General features: G+C 36.3%; 1 protein-coding gene across 2 annotated transcripts in view; it reads right to left on the bottom strand.

The window, feature by feature from the left end:
* Positions 1-26,447, bottom strand: part of RASA3 (RAS p21 protein activator 3) — a 152,102-nt gene extending 125,655 nt beyond the window's left edge. For both annotated transcript variants that reach the window (XR_014026323.1, XM_081326879.1), the window contains exon 1: positions 26,255-26,447. Coding sequence is in view for 1 of the 2 variants with exons in the window: in XM_081326879.1 (XP_081183005.1) it covers positions 26,255-26,309 (55 nt within the window). In the remaining variant the exon portion in view is untranslated. The remainder of the gene's footprint in view (positions 1-26,254) is intronic.

The following is a 26,447-nucleotide window of genomic DNA, read 5'->3' as shown; positions in this document are numbered from 1 at the left end:
CTGAAAGTAGGAACACTGAAAAGTGTCATAAAACAGAACCTACCCTATAAAGGTAGTTCTCGACTTATGCCCACAATTTCAGTCGTAAGTCATGATGGTTTTAAGTGGCTTACCACATGACTGTGCCTGTTTTATGTTCTTTTTTGTGGCAGTCATAAAGCAAGCAATTCAATCATTAAGTGAATCCATTCTTCACAATGGGGCTTTCCCCCCCAGAAACTGGAAATAAATGCCATAAATCATAATCATGTGACCATGGGACATGCTGCTAAGTGCCCAAAATGTGGCCATATAACCTGGTATGTGTGTAGGTGTGTGTCAGCCATTGGAACATCAAATCTGGTTGTAAGTCCCTTTTTCAGGGTCTGTCATAACTTCAAACAGTTGCTAAGTGACCTGGTAGTCCTTGACTTATTCTAAGTCATAAGAATGACCTGTACATTGTCAAGTCATTCACTGATCTGGCCTAATATTACTACTAGAAAGCAATCGCTATCTAGGGTTTCTGCTTGAAGGCTTCTCATGCCTTACTGGAGATGTCAGTCTGAACTTGATCTCTTTTCTATACTAACCTCAGCTCTACCACCAATCTACCATAACTACCCAATATCAACATGGCTCTGTATTGCAGTTTTGAAAAAGATAGGTGGTCTTCCTTGTAAAATAAGCTTCCATTTCCTAGTCCAGGGGTGTCAAACTGCCAGCCTTTGGGCCGGATACATGATGCCGAAACTGCGCCCACCCCACTGCCAGCAATGGAAAAAAAGTCGTGATACTTTGCAACACAACACATGACGTTGCAAGCTTGACACCCCTGTGCTAGTCTATCTGAGCTTTCATCTTATGGTCTAATTGGTCTTATTGGTTAGATGGCTCAAGTGGAGTCAGATAATTATGGAAGACCAATGACTGAAAGCAAATATGTAACTATAAAGGTTGCAAAGAAATCAGGTTAACTAGCATTGTCACTTCTCCTGATGAATGAATATAATTAACTACAACCCCAATATCAATAAAAAGCAAGGAAAAAAACAATTTCTGCATTTAGATCAATCCTCACTAAACACTGGTTTCTAGCAAGTGATAATATATTCTGTCTTATTCCAACCTCAGCAGAAAAGACAGAAGGCTAGACTAAGATTTTGCTGGTTAAATTACTTTAGATGCTACATTTTCTAATTTAATTTTGATTCTTTTCTACTCTATTTCAGTTCATCAGCTAACTCCTCTTGAACTCATATAAAATCAGACTTTTTAAAGATTGTAATCTTTAAAATTCTATTATGGAGTGATATATATATATATATATATATATATATATATATATATATATATATATATATATATATATATATATATATATATATATATATATATATATATATATATATATATATATATATATATATATAATTTTAATTCCATTTATATCCCGCCCTTCTCTGAAGACTCAGGGCGGCTTACATATATATATATATATATATATATATATATATATATATATATATATATATATATATATATATATATATATATATATATATATATATATATATATATATATATATATATATATATATATATATATATATATATATATATATATATATATATATATATATATATATATATATATATATATATATATATATATATATATATATACCGGTATATATATATATATATATTAGATTGCTAACAAAGAATTAAAGGGAGACTGATATGCATTTCAAACTTATTTGTTTTCATCAGTCAGCCATACCCTTCTGAGATTCGAACCTGGGCTGATTGCACATTAGGCAATATCAGCCCAGGTTCGAATCTCAGAAGGGTATGGCTGACTGATGAAAACAAATAAGTTTGAAATGCATATCAGTCTCCCTTTAATTCTTTGTTAGCAATCTAAAATTTACACAAATATGAGCTGTCACTGTTGTGACTACTGCCTGTCGATGGCCTTCGGTTAGGTTGAAACAGGAAATAAAGATTTGTCTCATGTTTGGGGCCTAAATAATCTAAATAGTTAATAGTTAACAAGCATTTAACATATATATATATATATATATATATATATATATATATATATATATATATATATATATATACACACACACACACACACATATATATGTGTGTGTGTGTGTGTGTGTGTGTGTTATTTATTATATATATAATTACAAAAGACAAATTCTAACATCTGGAAATTCAAATAGAAAAAAAGAAGATTGCAAGAATAATGTAAAACTAGCTATACCAATTAGATAACGCAAAACAATACATATTGATTATAAGAGTGCTTTCTCATTAGCCATTTTCTGAAAGAAAAAAAGGAACTTCATACTCCTTAAAAAGCTGAGGATTTGAGGAATTTCAAAACCAATTAGCCTGGAATCCTACTTCTAGGCAGGCTCCAAGAACCTCTGACCTATAGAAATCTAAATTGTAAAATGATTACACATGATTATAAGGACCAGAAATCAATGATTCAATACTTTATAGGTAAATGTATTTCATTTGTTTCTGTCCTCAGTAGAATTTTTTTAAGTAACAGCTCTCTTATCATTTCTTCACTCTTCACTTGCTGTTTTGATGATGATTGCTTCTACATCTGCTGAGTTTGCTTAGCTGGCAGCAGTGGCTCAGATAGAAAGTCCATACAGAGAATGGTAAGGACAGCTGAGATGATCACTGGAAGCAACATTTCAAGACAAGACAAATAATTTCCAGGAGGAAATGTATGTAATGCTACAACAGATACAAATGACAATAACTTCAAACCACGAAGAGATCAAAAACAACTTTGACGACATAAATGAGCACATCTCTGATCTAAACCCACAATCAAAAAACACTCAGAAAATGATGGTAAAAAATGAACAAACAAATCAGATAACAAAACATAAAGTAGAAAATGACTTAATCAGTGAAGTTACAAATGAAGAGAATTATAATTTAACACAAACATGGAAAAACCTTGATATAACATTAAAAATGGAAAAGATACTTTATTCATCAGAACATCAAAATAAACCTGAGGATAAGAAAGAAGATTTAACAAAATGGACTATAGAACTGCCAGGAGAACCATTAGAGTTTGGGAGACAAAAAGCATATATTCTATGCATCCTGTCTTCTCCACTCTGAACAATACTTACAAAAATACAAGAACTTCCTGGCAAGCAGAATATATCAACTTGGAAAGCTACTTGGCAAAAGAAGAAGGCCAGAGACAGATTCAAGAGATTTGACTCACCCTACCAGATGGAGTATTACATGAGCAAACACTTGTTTGAATATGGTTAAAAGAACAGATAACTTTGGATATAAAGGGGACTTACAATAAGAGGGATAAGAGATATAAGTAATATAGTATTTTTTGTAATATATAAAATGTAAAAATATTGGGATGATGTATGTGCATGAAAAGTTTGAAATTTTAAGGTAAATTAAGTTGAAGAGAATTAGGATTAAGGAATGACTGAAATACTGAGGGGAAATTAAGCTTAAATAAGAACTTTGAAAATAGGATATATAGTGATTTAACAATTAACTTTTACAAATATAAGTGAAATATAAACTGATCAGAAAAGATGTTATAGGTAGATCTCATAAGACAGATAAACAGTAAGTATTTTTATAAAGCATGAAATATGAAAACATTGGGACGGTGTATCTGAATGGAAAATCTGGATATTTAGATGAATAATATTGAGAAAATTATGACTGATAAGAATTGCTTGAATATTAAGGGGAAATTAAGCTTAAATAAGGATTATGAAAATAGCATATATGGTGAACTAATAAGATGATTTTTGCAACGAAATTTCATTTTATTGTATGCCGATTAGTATACATTCAAAGTGACAATAAATCTATTCTATTCTATTCTGTTTCTTAGCAATATAAAAAAAAAGTACGGGTACCTCGACTTACAATTATTCTTTTAGTGATTGTTCCAATTTACAACAGGACTGAAAAAAATTACTTAAAACCTGTCCTCACACAGCCACTGCAGCATCCCCATGGTCACATAATCAAAAATCAGGCACTAGGCAACTGCATGTTTTTATGATGGTTGCAGCATCCCAGGCTCATGGGATCCTCTTCCCAGCTAGCTTCCAGTAAGCAAAGTCGCAATGGCGGAAACTAATTTGCTGAACCACCATGTGATCCCCTTAACAATTGCAGTATTTCACTTACCCACCGTTATGAAAAAAATTGTAAAATCAGGCACAGCTCACTTAATAGCGACCTTACTTAACAACAGAAATTCTGGTCCCAATTGTGATTGTAAGCTGAAGACTACCTGTAGGAAAAAGGAATTCTTTCTAGAATAGAGAGGTTGAAATAAGGAAGTGTTGAAAACTAAGTAAAGTGAAGTGACACAAAACTGTCTTATCCACAGAATAAAGAGAACACTGTTTTACCTATAACATACTATGGTTTCAATTTTCTATTTCACATTTAGATGACTACTTCCAAAATTAGACAAGATCAACATTTCAAATTAGTTTAAAAGGCAGTGTGCAGTACAGAGTGCCATCCAAATAATTTTGTAGCCAAGCATTGATTTCAACCTGCAATTTCCCAACACAGTATCATATTTGCTCTTGACAATTTGCAGCTGAGTTCACTTTAGACAAAGATCAGCAGGACTCTAGGCCAATTGCCAACTGATAAATCTAGAGTTTTGCTGCCTGCCTGCAACTGAAAAAAAGGGACTGTCAAACACCTGGCAGGCCACCATACATAGCTGGTGTTCTATATTTGTCCTAAAGGGTTATAATTTGTGCATCAGCTCAACTCTCTTCCATTTTTATAACGCTGGTAAGAAACAAAAAAAAGTTGCATTAATCTCCTGATAGGCTGATAAATCTGCACTGAGCATGATGTTCTACATACCACATAGATGTGAACTGAAAGGCAACTATATTTTTAAATCTTAACTGTAAGAGATTTTTTAAAAATTAAGAGAATGCCACTAATGCCTGATTCTTCAACGTTTCAAATTTCAGACCTTCATTCTAGCTGCGAAGTAGGATTGGATTTTGTGACTTGCCAGACAGATTGTGCAATACACTCATGACCTCAAATGAGCCTCATCAATTCCAGAGATACTAAGTTCTTCCATGGCTCCAGATCAAAAGCTAAACATGAATCACCACTTCCTCTATTTATGGCAGAAGAAATATTAACACAAGACGGACAGTGGCATTTAGCACCTCTAAGTTTCATTTCCACATTACAGCACTCTCTTGATTTCTAGCTATGCACCTTTCCCAAAACAGGGAATTTAAGATAGCAAAATATTGTTATTCAGGGAAGCATGGGTTTTCTTGTAGGCCAAAGGCATGGGACTGCATTTTAAGATCCATAATCAAAAAGTCTTTTTGTAATTGCTTTTATTAAAAGTTCATAAGCCTGTATGCAACATGGACATATAAATATATCCCTCATCTCATAAATGCTACACTGCTATAAAATACACAAGCATTTTCAAGCCTACAGTTTTATATACTTATTAATGAATCAGCTCATTAAGCACTGCTGAACATATATTTAACAAACTTGGGGTTACCATTAGGATTCCCAACATAATATGTGTAATATTAATGTGGCATTAATATGTTAGATACCGGAATACTTGCTTGCCATGCTTTCTGCTTCAGCTGAATGTTTACATTATTTTTTTAAACGAAACTGACTTTTTGGAATGGAAAACATCAGCCTATAGCAGCTTCATTTCCAAAAATAGCTCTCCAAATGGGTACTATAAGCTATTTTAGAAATAAAAAGATGAAAAGTACAGTCCAATGGCTTTTAAAAAATATGTATCCATGCCCAGAAAAAAAATCTGGGAAAAGGAGGAGGCAAATGAGTGAAAGGGGCACTGGTAAACTGGCACCTTGTTAAGTCCACTAAACTCTAAATGCACCCATGAATCCCAACATGTGGAGATACTTACTTTACATCATAACTTGATAACCCTCTTCTACCATATGCATTCATAATGCTCTCAATTTAAGTAGAAAGGCATTCCCAAATCACTTATGGAAAACTGCTTGCTGTTTGTAAGATCTTTATAGTTTATTTAACCTAGTCATGCTAATAAAATTGTCTTTTAGATCCAACATTTGAAAATGCACTGAGTATATCTTAGTGTTACTTGACTTTTGTTCTCACAACTTAATAACAGAATAATAAAGGGATCAAAGCAGCAACTAAACATTTTAACATGTTTTTTCTAAAAGGTTTAGAGTGATGTAATAAATTTTCAGAGGACATTTAATTCCACCACAGTTCCTATATTCTTAGTGTAACATTATATACCGTATGTCAGAGTTTATATTTCCTGAGAATGTAAATATTGTTCATTTTTATTAAAAAAAAATGTGGATTATACAGCATTTGCATGCTGTAAGAAGTGCCTTTTCATGCAGTGCTGCAAAGACTAATTTTCTTCTTTCCACCTCACTCTCCAATCTCCCTGAACGTTCGCCAGAACCTCTAGTATCAGTTCACTTTGGACTGGATAACTAGAAGAGACACACTTATGAAGGTCAGAAGTGCAGCTCTTGGTGTTAGCACAGATAAAACAATTTCATCCTTGAGAAAATCAGTGGAAACTACAAGTAGCCTACGAGAGCCTGTGAAGTGAACCCTATGACATCCACCTACACTTAGTGAGAAAGGAAATGATGACCAACTAAAGGAATTTCATGGATTCAAGATGTATTCTAACACCAGCTCTGAGATGCAAGCTGGAAATTTATTATGAAGGCCCACTACTCTGATATATATTCTCTTGAGTTTTTAAAAAGTTTTCAGTTTTAACAAAAAACAGATGTATTAACATTCATGTTAATCTGAGGTTTGTTATCCAACACTCAATTCTGGACAAACAAAATCTAATTATTTAAAGAGGCCACTACTTTTTCCAGGCTTGCTCAGAGGTCTTAATAAAGAGAGGGTTCTTTAATTAATAGAGAGGGTTTCTGCTCATGTGAGGTCCAAACCATTTATTCTGAATCATTTGCAAAGTGATCACAGCCCTAATATGTTTAAGAAATCAAAGTCTGACATATACAAAATGTAATAGCTACAGCAGAGTTGTGCAATTATGTAAGTTATGTAAGCAAGCAAGAAATCCCTTACTCTAAACCAGACATGTCAAACTCACAACGTCACATGACATCGCAACGTATTGGAGCTTTTTCGCCATTGCCAGCAATGGGGTAGAAGTGGTTTCCCGCTGACGCATCCGGCCCACAGGCCAGCAGTTTGACACCCCTGCTCTAAACAATGCTGGGTTGATCTTGACAGAGATAGTTGGTAGGAATCTCTAGCAGGAAAATGTAGAAAACAAACTGATTTGATATTAATAATGAAATAAAAATGGATTTGTACTAGTGCGCTAGCGAATGTGAAAATTGTAGGCATGCATGCTTCTAATTAGTAATGTAATTTATCTTCCCATCAGGGATTTACCAAGGAGATCCACTCAGCAACCCCCTATTGATCAGATAATAACTTGCACATCTATTGCAATATATTTGTCCATCATAAAAATAATATTCTAAGATGTATTTAAGAGACATTTGCAACTTCTTGCCTTTTCCTCTAAAGGTTTTGTAACAAATATGCCAACAGCTGACACTGTCAAATATAAGAAGGAAATATAAGAGGGAAAATAGTTTTGAAAATCCAGTACTACTATTTGGTGTTGAAGCTTTTTTCCTATGCACTTCCCCACATGGCTACATGCATCCTATTTACATAGTACTCTCAAGTTTTGAAAGCTCTCTTTCCAACAGGAATGTACATGCACAAAACAGATATTTCAAGAACATATTTATATTAATCAAAGCAAGTTATGAAATTAACTTGAAAATTTCAACATCAAGCAGCCTGGCTCCAGAGCAAAGTGAATTAAACTTGAAGGCTTTGAGCCGCAAAGGCGGAGCAATATAAACACAAGGGTACTTTCAATTAATCTACACCACAGAAACTATAGTGGATTTTTGGGTAGTCATAAGTTAAAATGACGAATTCCAGAGATGTGGGAGCTGAACAGAATATAAACCAATGTAGCAAATCAATAAATATTCCAGCATGTTAATCAGAGGTAGACAATCTGGGCCTCTAGCAGTTCACACAACATCTGGGCTTATTTTTTGCAAAGCTGGATACCTTCTTCAATCACAATCACTGAAAACTGGCTGAAAGATTTCCTGCCATTTTTTCAGATGGGAAGACAAGAAAGCTGAAACTTTAAGCCCTAGAACTACATTATCATAGTTAGAAAACAAAGGAAGATGATATAAAATGTCAGGGGGAAAAAGTATGTCCTACATGATTCCATCCATTTTCATCCTCCTCCTCCTCCTCCTTCCTCCTTGCCCTCCAGAAATGAAGGGTCTGTCCCCAGACATTCCCCCCAGATTGTTCCTACTTCTTATGTAATCCATTAATGAGGTTATTTTAAAACAAAGTAGTCTTGTAATTAGACTGTTTGGCTGTAGTGTTGTATTCTTTGTCCTGTGGTTCTCAAGCTGACCAGTTTAAGAGGATGGCCAACACTTTTTTTAAAAAATTGCCTCAGGCATGGAAGGGATTTTTGATTATTAAAATTCTTGTGAATTGGTTTTCTCCCTGCTTCCTATTCTTAGCAGAAAGCATTTGGGTTCTATAGATCACCACCAATATTTTATTCATCTTGTAGAATGTTGTTTTGAAATAAACATTTTAGCATTGAAATGTCTAATTGTTTCACCCAGTATAGATCTTGATACATTCAAATCCACTGCTATGTCGAAAATGTTCAAGAAGTTTCTGTTACTTGGTTTCAGTAAAGTATTCTACGATGTATTTTGTGGACTAGGTTTGTAAGGCAACTGAAATGGACATAAAGTTCATTTTTACAGAGGATAACTGCAGACACCTATTGATCATGTGGAAAAAGTATTATTGGATAATGGCACTCGATTGACATTGCTCACAAATACATGGTACAGAATTCATATACCTCCACCATCTCTTCCACCATAATGTATAGAAATATTCCATCAACTATGGAATGACTATAAAAATGTATAGTACGCACTAATAGATTACAGTGTTTTTATCCACTTTATTTTACAAAATTGCAAAGTTCCATCTTGGATATATAGATTAAACATTATGTATAACTTCTGCCAGATTGAAATATTTGTTGTATTTGAAGTAGGGATTGCACCCATTCATTTATCATTTTAGGGAGTCATGATACCATGCCTTAACATAAACACAAGCCCCATTTGATTCAATGGAGTTGAGTTTACATTATGCTGTTATCTTCTAGTGCTAAACACTCATGGGTCTTCCATACAAAATGAATACATAAAGTAAGAATAGAAATGCACAGTGTATTGAAGGCCAAGTATTATTATCACAGTATGCCCAAAACATCCCACTTTGGAATCTTAACGCTTGCAACTACTGGCAAGACGATCAGAGCTATAGTTTTTTTATACATGAGTACATAATTCATAACACTATTCCATTCTGGAAAATTATTCAAAGAACAAAAAAAGATTAGGCAACAGAAATTAGCCAAAAAAATTATAAGTATGATATAACAAAAGGAAACACAGCTAAAGCATGTTTACACCAATACATTTATTATATTTATATATTGCTGCAATCAACATATAAATGTGACTTGGAGTTAATACAGTATTGCATTATTAATTCTGTATTAATTCAGTTAATACAGAAAATAAAATAAATTCAGCATAAAATCAAAACAATAACATAGCAGCTCCAGAAAAAACTATTAAAAACACAAAACAGAAATTGTCCAGTCTCATTACAATGCTTTCCAAAACAGTTCTGTTTTTAGTATCTTCCAGAATGCAATCAGGGAAGAGCGTGGTTCCCATAGAGAGGATGTTCCCCAAAACCAGGAATATAAAAAAAACAACACCCCTCCTGGCCTTTGTTTTTGTTGCCTTTCAAAAATGAGGCAACAGGCGCAGTTTCTCTCTAAATGGCCCAACAGATACAGCTGACTCTGGATACAGCCCCCTGCAAATCGTCATTTCTTTCACTATGTCCATACCCTGGCCCATACATTCTTTTTAAAATTCTTGCCTCTTTCTTTGGGGAACTCATCAACTTCATCCAACCAACATTTTATTAATTTACCACTTTTTTATCCATCCAATATATCTTTGTATATTTATTCAATCGTTCTTTAGGATCTTTTTAGGATCAAGTCCTCTCAGCAAATTTTTGTACTGATTACTCACTTTTGTATTCAATTCATCTATTCGTTCTTGACCCTATCTTTTCTTGTTTTACAAACTTTTGAATAACCCATTTTCATTGCATTAAGTTCAACGTTATGTTTCTTCTGACATACTCCTGAGCCAGTTTGATGTAGTGGTTAAGGCACCAGGCTAGAAGGCAGGAGAACATGAGTTCAAGTCCCACCTTAGCCATGAAAGTCAGATGGGTGATTTTGGGTCAGTCACTCTTTCTCTCAGCCCCACAGACCCCACTGGGTTGTTATTCTGGGGAAAATAGGCTGAAGGTGTGTTGATATGTTTGCTGTCTTGAGTTATTTGTAAATATAATAAATAGAAAAAAAATAAAATACTCAACTTGCATTTCATTTTAACAAATTGAGCAGAAGAACACTCTTCTTTTCATATCTTAAGGTATATTAAAATACCTTCATGTATTTTCACCTATTTAGTAAAACCATAAATTAATAATCTACTTGCTCTAAATTACAACCCTTTATGTGAAGCTTCTCATCATTCATTCCATTCTCCCTATCAAATACGGTACAACTATTTTTCCCCAGTGGCGTAGCGTGGGGGGTGCAGGGGGGGTCGGCCGCACTGGGCGCAACATCGGGGGGGCACGCTCGCACTCGCAGCTTTCTGCCCCTGCCTGGCTCACTCACTCTCTCTCACTGCAGTGCTGGCTGTGCGAATCCGATCCGAGCCGCTGGGTCGCCGCCCACTGTGGAGGGGGGGTGCCAGGCGTGCGGTGCGGTGCTTGCCTTGCCCCGGGTGCTGACAACCCACGCTACGCCACTGTTTTTCCCTAAAAGGGAACAATAAATATTCTAATAATTAGGCACAGACATACAATTCACACACACACATTATGTAAGTTATAGAGGTACTTCATAAACATACAGCATCCTTACTTTAACATTTATATATATCCTTTAAGCTTACAGTTTTATTATTTTTCAACACTTTCACAGCATTCAAGCTTCCTTTTTATCATTTTTTCTTTGGAGACTAACATTTTATAGCATTTGTTTCAATTCCACTTTGGACATGTCACCATCATTCTCTTATAAATCTCATAAAATAGACCATATGTATCAGCATTCCCTTCAGTATTATATTACTTCAATTCAATTTTATTTTTAATTCCATTTCTCCTGCCAATGACTCCTCGTATAGCCCTTTTCACCCATTTCCAAAACAATGGAAATTCTATCAGAATACTTCTGTTTGTTCTACTCTTTTATTCTAAAATGTTTCTTGCTCACTCTGAATGCATTTTTGAACTATCATTCTCTTTATGTACAATTATATTTTTCTCTTATCCTCACTATTCCAGTTGGCTCAGCAAGTTTTTTCTTATTCCCAACCATCTCTATTCACCCACATAACAGAAGAGTTTTTCTCAATGATACTGTCATATATATACACTTGCATTTTTAATGAATCAAAAGATTCATTAAATAGAGGGCCAAGGACTGAGTGACATAAATTTGTTAATCGGACATACCAAAAAGTATGAAGAATTCATTAAATATTTTATCAGTTAATGCATTCTATTTTATCTTTTTTCCAACTTTCCGCTAATGAAGCTCAGCATGATGTTTTAGTTCCCACAAGCAAGAAATGGCAGAGCTTCAACCTAAATTAATGAAAAGCAGCATCCTTTCACAATGAACTACCTGGAACAATTCCCTACCTACCCCTGAGATATTGTAATAGAGTTTCTAGTTAGTCCAACATGACTGGGAACAAGCTGTAGCTTTTAAGCAAAACACTCCTTGTGCAATAGAAATTTAGCTTCTTCAGCTTGATCTCTAACATGCATGTCTCTCTTAATCTCTATTGTGTAATTCTTGCATTCCTTTCCCAATTCTAATTTTGCACAAGTGTTTCACAAACCTCTTGGCATTATGCCCATGTCTCATTTACTCTTTCCTTCCTAACTGAAAATGTGTCAATATGATTTCTCTGTGTATAACGTTTTCATTACAAGAACCACCCGCGTGGCTTTCAGATTCTTCCATGCATCCCAGCAGTAGATACTCCAAAGAAACCCTTATTTCTTGACTAAATTTCTTTTCTATGTTGGTCATTCCTAATCTAGTAAAAGGATTACTTACATTCAACTGCTGACACAGCAGAGACTTCTGGAATTAAAGAAATTGAAATTTTTCTAAAATCTTCTACAACAGTATTTTTTTTTGAACAGGCAACTGTGCAGTCTTTCAACTCCCAAGACCGTAGCTGGGAATTCTATGAGTTGAAGTCCATACATCTTAAAGTTGCCAAGTTTGAAAACTACTGCTCTACAACATCTGTGAGTTTGCTAATTCCTATCCTGACCCTATTGCCTTTGATCCCCATCATACAATCACCTGACTTCCTTCCCATAAAGAAGGTCACAAAGCCTAACAAGTTGTACATACTTTTACCCAATAAGGGTAAAAAAGATTACTTTTACACCAATGCAGCTAAGGATGATCTAAGCCTTACTCAGCCATGAGTTTGGGGCAAAATAAAGGCAACAACACAGAGAAGCAAACAGATGCCGCAAAAATGTTGTTTTGTGCCATGGTGAGGTAAAAATGAAGAAAGGCCCTAAGATCAATTGTCAGGGGTTAAATCTGCATATTGTTAAATCTGCAAAGGGACCCTAATGAAGGAGGCCATTTGCAGACAATCTTCCTCACTTGATCTCTACATCTAAGCCATAAGTGTTCTTTATGTGGCCTATGATGCTATGTGGGAATGACCTTGGGAAACAGGAGGAAGAGCCGCAACATGATTCTGTCAGTGTAATCTTAAAATAAAAGTAGAATTAGTACTCCTGCTGGGTGCTTCTTGTCTGGACTATCTCAGAGGGCTGACATAAGTCTTGCAAGTTTCAAAATTATCTCTCCCTTTTTATTTTTACTCTCCTGAAAACAAGGGAGAGTCCCTTCTTCCACCCCTCTTCTTTTGGCCTCAGATTTTGTTCATCAGACTTGTCTAGATTGCAGTCTTCCTCCTGTCTCCCAAGGTCGTTCTCACATACTATTACAGAACTATTACACTTCTTTTGCTGCATGGAGAACAATCTGGACTCTTTCCTACAGAATATACAGCATACTGCCAGGCCTTAAGATGCAGTCACATTACAATAGGAACTGGGCCCTATTATCCAAATCATATAAGTAATTAGCTGCCTGTATCAGCTTACTTTTGCTGCAGAGAGCAAATCCTCCGTTATCACACAAATGCTTTCATCTAAAAAGATGTTTGCAACGAATTCTTCCACTGAACTGATGGTTGGACTAAATGACCTCTAATGCCTGTATGACTCTATTTCAGTGGGGGAACAGCATGCATGCATGCATGCATATTTCCAAGTGGAAGCTTTCAACGGTAGAAGAGAATTTTATACTTACATACTTGGAGGAGAACACACTAGATAAATACTTTCACAGACACCACTCAACCTCTGAAGTATTGGGAACAAATACATAAACAAATTATCTCATATATTGCACATTACCACCCATTAAGACGTGCCAATCCTAATCAACAGCTTAAAGCAACTTTGACCTCATGTAAAGCATATTACACAGATTTGCAATATAGTAGCAAAGGAGTGTTTTGGCAGTATTTAGCATCTCTCATAGTTGCAACAAAGCAAATTATATGTGGTAATACCAGTGTCCAGAGCAGTCTTACCCAGTCAGGTGTTCATAGGGTCTATTGAGACTACAGTACCAAGAATTTTCAGCAAGCAAGTCCAAAATACCCCAAAATCTGACAGCTTGGGAAGGAAAGAACAGACAATACTAAACTTCACAAATCACCATTCTGTGGTCGCTGAACTAGTTTTCTCTGTCCCTAGGCCATATTCCCCTCCTCCATTTGGGAATTTCTAATTACGGTAATTATAACAAAATATGTATTAAATTATATACCTTTAAGAGCAGTTTAGAAACATCCAATGTGTCATGTAGTTGCCATTCATTTACAACTTGGTACTGAACATAGGTATCTGCCATGCCAACTTATCAAATAAATTTTTCATACATCTAAATTTTATTTGATTCAGGCATCAAGTAAAAGATTTAGTTGCACATTCTATGAGAAAGTTTCAACTTTGTAACAACTAACTTGGGGTAAGTCCACCAAGTAAAATTAAAGGCCAGCAAACAATAATTATGCATTACAGACCTTACAGGTCACCTACTCCCACAAAACAAAATTATACTGCTGAGAAAACAAATTGAAAGTTAAGACATCTTTGCAATACTATGCTAATTATACCTGTTTCTGCAATTTCAAAAACTCTGCATTGTCAGAGATGAGGAGAGAGGAAGAAAGAATGAGAAATGGTCTAGGTCTGTTTCTTGTCAAAGTAGAATTTTATTATTTTGGGCAATAATTTTTACTCAGGAGAAAGAACAGTTGCAACTTCAGTTGAAAAGACCCTTTCACATCTTAACGCTTGTTGCAATTTTTACAGTCTTTCCAACCACAACCATCCTAAACAGACAGTCCCAACCAGAGATGCCTCCAAATTATATGTAAAGCAACTCTTTCACTCTGCACTCTAGGAATGCCATCAACGTCCATTAAGTTAGAACCCAAACTCCATAGCTATATTTATATATTCCAACTACAATCAAAGCCCACAAATTACAGATGGGCTTGCTTTGCAACAATTGTTTATTTTTAACCGTTTATCCCTCTTTGTTCTGTGATGATGTCCCTGGTTTTCTGATCTCCCTATTTTATCCTCTCAGAATCACTATGTGCTAAGTTGGACTGAGTGAATTAAACACAACTTTTTAAATTTCCACTCGGAAATCTTACAATTCCATTTGCTCCCAGACAGATAGGATTATTATTTCAGGTTAAGTGATACTTAAGGCATACCTTGGACTGATGAAACAGGATAAAAAGAATATTGACGCTTTTGAAATTTGGTGGAAAAAAGTCTTGAGAATATCATGAATGCCAAGAAAGAAATCAATGCAAAGTTCTCACCTGAGTTACAAATGAACAGGCTCAAATTATTCTACTTTAGAAACATGTGAAGACTCAGTTCTCTGGAGAAGACTCTCACAATGGAGGAGGTAGAAGCAAAGAGAAGAGGATGACCAGCAACAAGTTACAATGGAAATGGGAGTGCTATTGGAAGAGCTAAAGGTTAGGGACAAATCATCATGGAAAAAGCCTATATCAGGGTTGAGGAACCATGGCCTACAGATCAAGGGGGACTGTCATTTCTCTCCTGTATTGCACTTATTCTTGAGCAAATGAGTTCACACTTGCCATGATAGTAATTTGTGAAAGTGTGCACATACTTGCAATATTAATTTGAAAAGCTGGAAATTAAGGTGATAATAGGTTTAGTATGCTTCTTCCAAGCTGCCCTTCATGCAGTTCTTTCATGTTGCTCTCCTTATATACAAGCACCAGTTCAACAGCATTGTTTCGTGGCATAGAAAATTGAAGAAAAACCAAATATCACTCCTAATCATCTCCTTTTCCAGTATGGAAATACAGAGGATGATAACTAAGTACAAAAATCTTATTTATTTAGAATATTGTGTAGGGTTGTTTTTTAAAAAAAAAAATTATATAACTTTACGTGAATATCTATGTGTGTACATGTGCGCGGGCATACTCACATGCACACCTTCTTACATATGTGCCAACAGTCCCACTTTCCTTTTCAGAAAAGCACATTTCACATATAGACCATACTGTACATATTTGGGACAAAAATATAGCATGTATGCATCCTCACTCCCTGCCCTATACACATATCTTTCAGCAGCTAGAGACAAGACCTTACTGGTGCAGGGAAAACAGTAGAGCATTGGATCTCCTCAAAAACTACTTTTCTATTAGTTTCACAAACAGAACTATGGCACTACAAATTATGTAGACCTTACAAATGACAAGTTTCTTTTCTTCACTGATACACTTTTCATTACTACTAGAGGTTTGCTGTACCTCTTGCTTCTCTTTACAGCAACTTGAAGAGCTCTTCCATTAAAGGACTGTGCCAGAAGTAGAGGACAATTTAGGACCAATTAGCAACTAGCAAGCAGAAAGGTAAAGGGACGCGGTGGCTCAGTGGGTTAGGACGCTGAGCCTGTCGATCAGGTCAGCAGTTTTGCGGGTCAAATCCCGAGTGCCACGTAACAGTGAGCGCCTGTTACTCGTCCCAGCTTCTGCCAACCTAGCAGTTCGAAAGCACATAAAAATGCAAGTAGAAAAATAGGGACCACTACGGTGGGAAGGTAACAGTGTTCCGTGCTCCTTTGGCGTCTAGTCATGCCGGCCACATGACCACGGAGACGTCCTCGGAAAAGTGCTGCCTCTTCGGCTTTGAAACGGAGATGAGCACCGGCCCCTAGAGTCAGAAACGACCAGCACACATGTGCAGGGGAACCTTTACCTTTAAGCAGAAAGGTAAAGCAAACTAGAGAAGATAATAGATACAATAGATGAGCTGTCAGGCAGGGGGAAATTACCAACTGGTGGGATGGATGCAGAGTGTTTGCTGGCTGCATAGATAGTTCAGTGGTCTGGGCAAGATTTGCATCAGGAAAGCTGATGTGTAATGCACAGGACCAAACTATGAAGAACTATCTCACACTGTGGAACAGCAGTTTTAGAAGTAGCACAAATGCTGCAGTCCTAGTTTCTGCCACATATTTTGGAACTAAGATTTCTAAATATGGAGGCTATTTACTAGTAACCATTTTTTTAAAATACAAATACAAGTACAATTTTGATTTAACAGAGCCCTGCTTAACAAATTTGATATGCAACAAATCAAATTTCCATCTGTACGTCTTCTTTGAAATAACTGACAGGTTTGATGCATCTCCATGAGTCAGTTAAATTACATTTGTTAAATTGTGTTATTTGCATAATTACATCATTTAGCAAATAAGGTAAATTCTCAGTTAATAACATTTTAAAATGTAATGTCCATTATCAAAAAGTACAAGGGATTACTTTTATATTTATGTTTAAATCCATGGTTAAATTCATGGTTCCCTAAAAACATATGTTTGGAGATCACTATTCAGATGAAATGGCCATAAGAAATCACAATGTTCCCCTTTTCCAACTTAGTACACTTTCAGCTTCTTGGAAATGTAGAAATTAATTTCCCAAGATATCTCTAGAATGCAAGGGTGCCCTATTTTGTATAGGAACCCACCTGCACTGAGCACCCTTTCGGATAACAACATAATCACAACCAGGGATGCCTTAATATATCTGTAAAAAATGTAATTTACAGTTCATAAAATAAAAACTGTAAAGATCTCTATGGTAGTGTTTTTAAACTTTTGAAGAGCACATTTTTTAAAATGAAGAACATCAACATCAATAAAAGTACATTGAGATAAACTTATTGAATTCTTCACATTTTAAACACTGATTATAAACATTATTCTATGGCATGCATATGAAGCATAACATGCAGAGATGGCATGAGATTTGTGAAACAAAGATCTAAAGTCAGTGTGCAGCATTCAGCCTATTTCAATATTTGATTTTGACCATAGCGAGTACTTTCAGGAAGTAATGAAAGAATACTTAATGTGTATTAATGTATATTATGTTGTTGAGCAGGATTCTTTCCGTGCTTCCCTTAAGTAGGCATCTAATACATGGCATACATTGTTTCTTTGCAGACTTTAAACTACTCCTGAAATATCAGACCCACTGAATTACACAAGCTCTCAGTCTTGTATCATCCATTATTCTGCCATAAAATGACAAGCACAGAGAACTGAGCAAAAATGTTCAAAGGCAAACAGCACCAACAAAACGGTGCCTCTTTAGTCCAAAATACTTCTGTATGGTCCAGAATGTCCTTTGCTTTCAGCCCATTTTAAAATGGGTTTAACATTTCTAAACAGAAATTTAACAGATGGCAATGAATAAACTCAGTGTTATTCTACTAGAGGTGCAGGGGAGGGGAGAGGTCTGTGTACCTTCTAGTCCAGTGTTGACTCATTGTGACTGCTGGGATTAGTCCCTGCAGTTTTCTTGGCAAATTTTTTTAGAAGTGGTTTGTTACTGCTTCCTTCTTCCTATGGTTGAGAGAGAGAAACTGATCCAAAGTCACCCAGCTCACTTTGTGCCTAAGGTCTCTTGGTTCCTTGACTGGTGCCTTTACTACAGCACCAAAATGGCTTTCATTCTACTATTTAACCGTATTATAACAGCATCCCTTTTTTGTATTATTTTGTAATCTTCATTGAAGGATCAGTTCCATATCCTTCCAAAAGTGATACAAAATAGTCTCTATTCCTTTTATAAAGTAGTATATTATTTTTAGTATATTGTTGTAGAAACCATGGGCTTTAGGCAGCTTCAGATATTACAAGGAAAGCTAGCATTAATCTTCTGTTACATCTCCCGGTGCTAACAGCAAGAGGAAATTATGTAGCAACACAAACTTTTTTTTTATATCCAACACTGGCAAATTCTATGAGCAAATTTTGTTTGAAAATGCTAGGGTTCTGGCACACTCAGAGGCCTTGGACCTCATAATTTTCCTCACAAAAATTAAAAAATATAGTATACTGAAAGGATACACATTTCAGGTGTAGCACTGAGACGGCCTCAATGTGTGGAGAAACAGTTCTTCCTTAAGCAATTTCATGATTGTAACAATTTGAGGGTAAATTAAGGCAGCTGGTTCAATATTATAATACACTAACAGAGTTGGAAGGGACCTTGGAGGTCTTCTGTTCCCCTGTTCAAGCAGAAGATCCTATACTGCTTGAGATAAATGGTTGTCCAACCTCTTCTTAAAACTCCCCAGTGATGGAGCAACCACAGTTTCTGAAGGCAATCTGTTCCACTGATTTAACTGCTCTAAACGTCAGGAAATTTCTCCTTATTTCTAGCTTGTGGGTAGTATTTGGAAATGAAGTTGTGATTTTCATATGATGATGATGATGTAATAAACTTGTATGCCACCAGATATCCAATGACTGTGGGCAGTACACAACAATCAATAAAGAAGTTAGAATAAAATCAATCAAAGCTGCAATTTTCCAAAGTTATTTTTTCTTTTGTTTATATATGTATTTATTTAAAACAAAGGTTCAGTTTCAAGAGATATTAGTAAGTAGACAAAGACAATTACTGAAATTATACAATAGCTGATGTACCTACAAAATCTGATCTTAAAAATTGGCATACGTACATACTTTGTCACTTTCAAAATAATTTATAGTGAGTCACAAAAATCTCAACAATATGAGATACCAATACTCATGATCTGAAGAACTACCAACTTATAGGACACCCTACTCTCCTATAGAAATCATACAATCATTTTTAATAAATATGCAGACAAAACATATGTATATGAATAAAAGTTGAGAAAGTCAAAAATTAACAACTTCAAAATTATTCTTCAAATATTAAAATATTAGGACAAATATAACATTTGTTGACTACAATGCATACAATGTGTTATATACCATCATCAAAAGCAACTAATTCTTTCTACTACATATGTGGTGGCACAGTGGTTAGTATGCAATATTGCAGGCTAATTCTGCCCACAGCCAGGAATTCGACCCTGACCATTTCAAGGTTGATTTAGATTTCCATCCTTCCAGGGTTGGTAAAATGAAGACCCAGATTGTTGAGGGCAATATGCTACATTGTAAACCATTTCAGAAATTGCTATGAAGTATATAATTCTAAGTGCTATTGCTATTAGGAGTGGGGAAAGTGTGTGTCTGTGTGTAGATTAACTCTGTTCAATGGAAAAACATTTTATATATGCTTATGAGATGGTATCTGGGTTACCTGCTACATGGCTTAAAAACAAGAAATGAAAAACCTGTTCTTCCAATTCTAAAGGCATGTGTGTGTGGCGGGGGGGGGGGGGAGAAGAGTATCACCCAAAAGGCACATATGTCAAGTTGTTAAAGTGTTAATTAAATTAAAAAGTACTCAGGAGTTTTATAGCATCTTAAAGACTAAGTAATGCACTTAATGACTGTGCATGCTTTCATTACACACACGGTTGTTTGAAATGCAGCAAATGTGAGATGCATCAAATACATAATGTAACACACACAACCTTAAGCATTCTGTACTTAAAGATTTCAGAATATTTAATATACTTAGATACCTTTATAAAAGGCTAACAGCTGCATATTATTATCCCACACACTCCTGAGGACAATCCACATACTGAACCTAAAATTGTCTGTTGGCAAATAATGATCAAAGTTTGTTTTTGTTCCATAAAATGTTTGCCTAAACTTGCATCAAAGTTTACATCCTATAAGTTGCAAAGTTTGCATTCTATGGGAACTTTGAGGAACAATATGTTGTCTTTTTTCCTTAGAGAAACAGAATACAAAAGAAATATGTGTATTATGTTTTTCAATGTGCAACAATTCAAATAACAGGCTGTAAAAAACTGCAGACCATGGAATGATGAAGATAACCAAATTATATCAAATAAGCCACACTATGGCTGGTGCGAGATAAATGAAAGAGGAAAATAGGCACTGAAGAAGTCAAAAAAGAGAGTGAGGAATACCAAGTATTTATTTAGCCCAAGCTATTAAGAACAACTACTCCTTCTTCAAGGGCACTGATGTCAGTTTTACAGAGCACACCCATCAATTAGTAGTCCAAGGCCATTTCAGACGTTCCTTTTAAAAGGAATATATTTTTAAAAACATGTCAGGTCAAATAAAAACTCATTTACCAATACTTAGATTCCATCTGCCTCTTTTGTTTAGTACAGGCAACATATTGTCCTCAAACCATTTTATTTTCATCAAAATTATCTTCAGTTTTATTGCTGAAATTCCCATCATCATACATTGGCCTCTGGGGTTTAAACATCAAAGTATCTTTAGAGTAAGTCACTCCACATAAGAAAAACTGTATCCCCAATTAATTTCAGTATAGGGCTTGTCTAAAAAATCAATAAAAATGCACACAATCAGACATCTTATCCCACCCCAAGAAAGGTCCCAGCTTAGCATTATGTGCAAACCAGGTCAAGACTATTTCAACAAACCATAGCTTAAAAAAACCTAGGATTGGATTATGTGTGACTGTTAACTTTATCAGCTTTTCTGTAATCTCTTTCATTAACCAGAGTTCATAGTATAATATGCTGCAGAAACAAACACTGGCTTATTCACTTATGCACTATTCATTATGTAACCCCCAGCTTAGCACAGACTTATTATCCCCACAACAGAAGTTTAAATGAGCTATTTCAATATTTGAAACCTTAACAATCAGAAAGGGGAAAAATACCTACTTCCCATGCCAACCATGATAAATGTTTTAATAAAGGTCAAAAACAGGATTAAGCCAACCTTCTCTTCCTACCTGATTTCAGTGGGACAGAGGAAGAGGGAAATAATTATCTGTCAGTTGCATCATGTTTTCATGGTACCTTTTCTAGTGGTAATTCCTGCCCCCTTTTTCCATGCTGCAGCTAGAAAATCCTCTTAATAATGACCTGCCACAGAGATGGGATACTGGCCTAGCAATCATTTGTGAACTAACTGCTAAGACCAATTAGAACTTATGAATGACTGCCAATGTAACTGCCAGCGCCAATTCCGGAGACGAGACAGTGAGATTCCACTGATGTGCTTATATGTTATAGACAATGGACAGAATCTTGCCAAACTAAAGCTATAAACTTCTAACCTACTAGATATATCCTGAGAGATTCTAAGGTGTAGCCACCCTGATCCTCTTCCATCTCCCATATCCAGTTTGGGATTGCGCAGTCTCTTAATCTGGGCCTTTTGCTGGGAAAGCTGTGTTGCCAAGTCTCCCCCTTTGCACCTGCAGGTGTACATTCCATCACATTAGCCAATGAATGAATATGAATATGTACATACATGCATACAAATATGCATTTCTGAACTTACAAAAATTTTCAAAGGCTCAATGTTACTAAATTGAACTTTTAAAAACCCCTTTATATATATATTTTAATGTTAACACAGTAACTCTTCAATTCATTTACCTGCCAATTTTTGTAGAGAAAGAGATGCATAATTTCCATCGTAGGTCAACACAATAATGTGGAGTAAGTGTAAAATGGCAAAGGAAAGTTCCCATCCTTTTGTCTCAGCTTCAACTCCCTGAACACAAAATAAAAAGTCTGTCCTGAGGATTGCGGGAACGTCAGGAAAAACTCAGGATATGAGTCAGGAGTAACTATAGGAAGGGAAAACTGGAAATTGCTATTTACACAGTACAAAGAAGTAGCTGCTAACTTGTTTATAGCATATTTTAAATAATTAAGAGAGATTAAACCTTTGTCTTTTTTGTGCTATTTTGCTTCAGTCAAAAATAATTACAGTATATAAATGAACCAAACTACTATGAAAGAAGTCTTTTAAAAAAAAGAGCAAAGGAAAATGCATCTCAGGATAGAAAAAAATAGAGCAATCATATGAATGAGTCCTCTTTTTTTAAGAAATCAGTGCTGGAATATAATGCACATTTTTCAAAAAGCTTCTTAATAAAGATCTTACTATTTAACAGCAAGCGTGAATGGAAGGAAGGGTTATTTTTGCCAGGATCATCACAAGGAAAAGGATTACATTTTACTTATCCCAATGAATATTATCTCCTCAGTGCTATTAATATTGCCATCCACTGTAATTATGCATTTCAGTTCGTCTAGTTTAGGCCCAAAATGTTTTAAAATAGGAGAAAACTGAGGGGACATAAGACTATTTCACACACAAATTTCCTTCTGAATTCTTGTAGGTGGTTTGGAGTTGTTCTAAAACTAAGGTCCACGCTCTAGGGCTTGGCATAGCTGCTTTCCATCATTAGGGAGCAAATAAGGTTTGGAGCCTAGTCAAAAAGAAATCTGGGGCTCTCCCCACCATTCTTTTAAAATAAGAATTCCAATGACAAATGAAGAAAGAGGGTTGGACATTCTGATGAGTTGTTAGAAATATAAGACAAATGATTTGTTCTGTACGCAGCTCTTTCCGTGTTGTTCCTCTATGAAGTTGAGATAGGGCGACTCTAAACATTAAAGGAAAATGGCTACTGTTCAATTAATCTTCATTGGACTTGGCTTTCAAATTCTAGTAAGGCTGCATGCTTTTACTTCATTTTCATTCATTCCATTTGTACACTAGCCAAATCAACTCCAAATTCATAGCGGTTTGCCATAAGGATCAACAATAAAAACATTCACAGTGTGAGACCCAAATTTATTGCCAGGCTTATGTTTTACTCCTCAGTAAAGTTCTTTTGACACTTTGTTTAGCGAACCTATTCATAACAAGTATTTTATGTAACAAAGCCTTTCTTTGAGGATAGTAAAAGGAAATCCTGAATTATTATACTGGATTATCCACATTCTGATGATATGCACTGAACATCCTATCACATACTTACATCCAATATATTTCAGTGGAATTCTCGTACTATATTGCTTAAGCATTTCCTGAACAAAAATATAAAGACTGTGGAAAGTATTTGAAATGTGGCATGAGTGTGAGTGCAAAGTATATTAATACCCTTCCTTAAAATGCTACCACAGCTGTATCTAGGTTTACACAATTACTACAAAGGCTGTGCCCCAGTTGCATTTCTGTGTGCTTGCACAGCTGTTTTGTTTCCCTGGAAGTTCTGCTGGAAAGACTACATGTTGCGTGCAATATATCCATAGACACCATCAAACCAGCTACATGAGTCCTTCAGAGGACACGTTGGTTTAATGTCACTAATACAGATGTTTCACTTATATTAGCACACTTTGAGACCCTTTTCAAATATTTTGCCCAGCCCTAGTAAATAGACACGTTCTAACCACAGACACTGTGGTTAGGTGAACCAAACAGAATCATCCCACTAGATTTCATTTGTTGCGAGTACAGCGTTTGCCCTCTAATGTACAGTCAGATCAATACCAGCAAATTTTTAACTATAACCGTGATATCTGCTACTTACTTTTTAATGAAGTAGTCTGGAAGTGATTCATAACAGTCAAAATAATGACACATCCTTCAAACAAATTAAATTACTGCATGTGACTGGTACGCAATTACATGGCGTGCTATGAAGAGTTAATAACAGACTGAAGCATCAGCAATTTGGAATATGGGGAAAGTTATTATATTAACACTATTGATTTTAAATTCATTTTTTTTAAAGTCTGTGTATACACTAAGCCAATCTTAGTACTGTTTGCCTAACTACATTCAAAATAGTTCAATGGTATTGATGAAAATTTTTCAGTAAATTACAGGCAGTAATTCAAAACTGTCATCTTAAAGTATAGATTTTTTTATCTTGCAAAATCATTTCAAAAAGTTTTAGAGGACTAGAGAAATTGACAACAGTTTAAGCAAAAAGCATATGTAGTATGGGAAAAATGAGTATGCTTGTTATTACCCTATCATGTCCAAAAATGTATGAAATACATGAATATGAAATACAAATCCATTATGTGGGTTTTATCAATCAAGTTAAAGAACAAAACACTTAAAGGGCTCTTCTCAAATGTATTAAAACAAAAGACCTGCTGTGCAAAATACCCTGCTGTAGCCATATAAGTATCTACTGATTAAGCAAACTTAGTTTGATTAAACTTAGTGTGATTTACAACATACAAAGGGCCAAGTTATAAAGTTCCTACATTTTAAAAAAAGAAAGAAAAAAAACCTTAAAGGAATAGCAATGGAAACAAAGAGGAATAAAAACTGGTATTTCATCATGAAAATTCTGTGCCAACAGGAAATGGCAATGAGATTGGCAGTCTCTGCAGAATTATGGGATGCAGGAATGCAAAAGGAACCCATAAGCATTGTTGTAGTTATAAGCTCATACTGGGTACTAGACATCAATCTAAAGAACAGGATAAACTATTCCTTCTTTCCTTCATCAGATTCTCTGGAGAGAAAAATATGACAGAAGCAGAGTAGGTAAACATGAGAAATTACAAATGAAAGACAAATAGCCTATTGAACAGTTCTCAAAATTTTGTGAATGAGGTGGCAGGGTGGTACAATGAAAGCCCCCCTACACACACACACACACACATACCACCACCATTGGTGGCAGAAAGCATGAAAGGGTTGCACTGAGGTGCCACGAAAAGAAAGCATTCGGATAGTCAAGGAGTTGTGGAAATTACATTGAGTGAACTGCACATCAGCTGTCAAAAATGAACCTCCAGAGCAGGGGTCTTCAAACTTGGCCCTTTTATGACTTGTGGACTTCAACTCCCAGAATTCCTCAGCCAGCAAAGCTGGCTGAGGAATTCTGGGAGTTGAAGTCCACAAGTCATAAAAGGGCCAAGTTTGAAGACCCCTGCTCCAGAGTGTCTCTCAACAGAGAGAGATTTGTCGAACTTGATCAGAAACCGCAAATAACTACATACTAACAATCACAAGAAACTCGTTTCGGAGCGCTTGGCTTCAGCAAGAAGCCAAGAGCCCGGGACTGGCAGCAGCAAGAGCTGGAAGTCAACTCAGCACGGCAATCCCGGCAGGTTTCTGCCGGGCAAAAGGGCGATTTTTTTCCTGCTCGATACTAACTGGCAAGTCACTCTCTCCTCCCGGATTTCTCTCCCGCCCGCTCCTGCTTCGCAGCATCCTCACTTCCCTTGGCCACCATCCTCCCGCAGCACGCCCTTCCCGCGCCGCCGTCCTTGGACCGAGGAACCAAGCCCGGACGAAGCGACGCTTCGGGCCCGCCCCGCGCAGCCGAGAAAAGCGGCGGGTTCTTCAGCTTCCCCCTTTTGTCTGCAAGTACTTCTCGGAGAAAGGCAGCGGAGAGCGCGAAGCTAGGAAACCTTCCGAGCCGCAAGCGGCGCGAGCTGGAGCTCCGCCGCTTCTGCCTCCCGGGGGCTCGCAGAGCTTCCCCCCGGTGAACATGGCAGGAGTCTCGCCCCGCTCCCTTTGTTGGTCTGCCGCCTCTCTTTCCCCGCACTGTACCTATTTTGATCCGGACGCTCTGAAACACCCGGAGCCCCTCTTCTTCCACCGCCATGCTGCAGCCGCGACAGAGAGCGAGCCCGGCTCTGCTGGGCTGACGGGTGCAGAGGGGGGGGGCGCCGCCGGGCAAGTGCAATGCGCCTCGCGCCCCGAACTACAGGGGGAAAAGACGCACGGCCGCCCCCACTTCGCC

This window comes from Vipera berus, assembly GCF_964194415.1.
Source record: "Vipera berus genome assembly, chromosome: 4".
Lineage (NCBI taxonomy): Eukaryota > Metazoa > Chordata > Lepidosauria > Squamata > Viperidae > Vipera > Vipera berus.
Note: the sequence above shows the minus strand (reverse complement) of the source record. Positions and strands in the feature narration are given on the sequence as shown.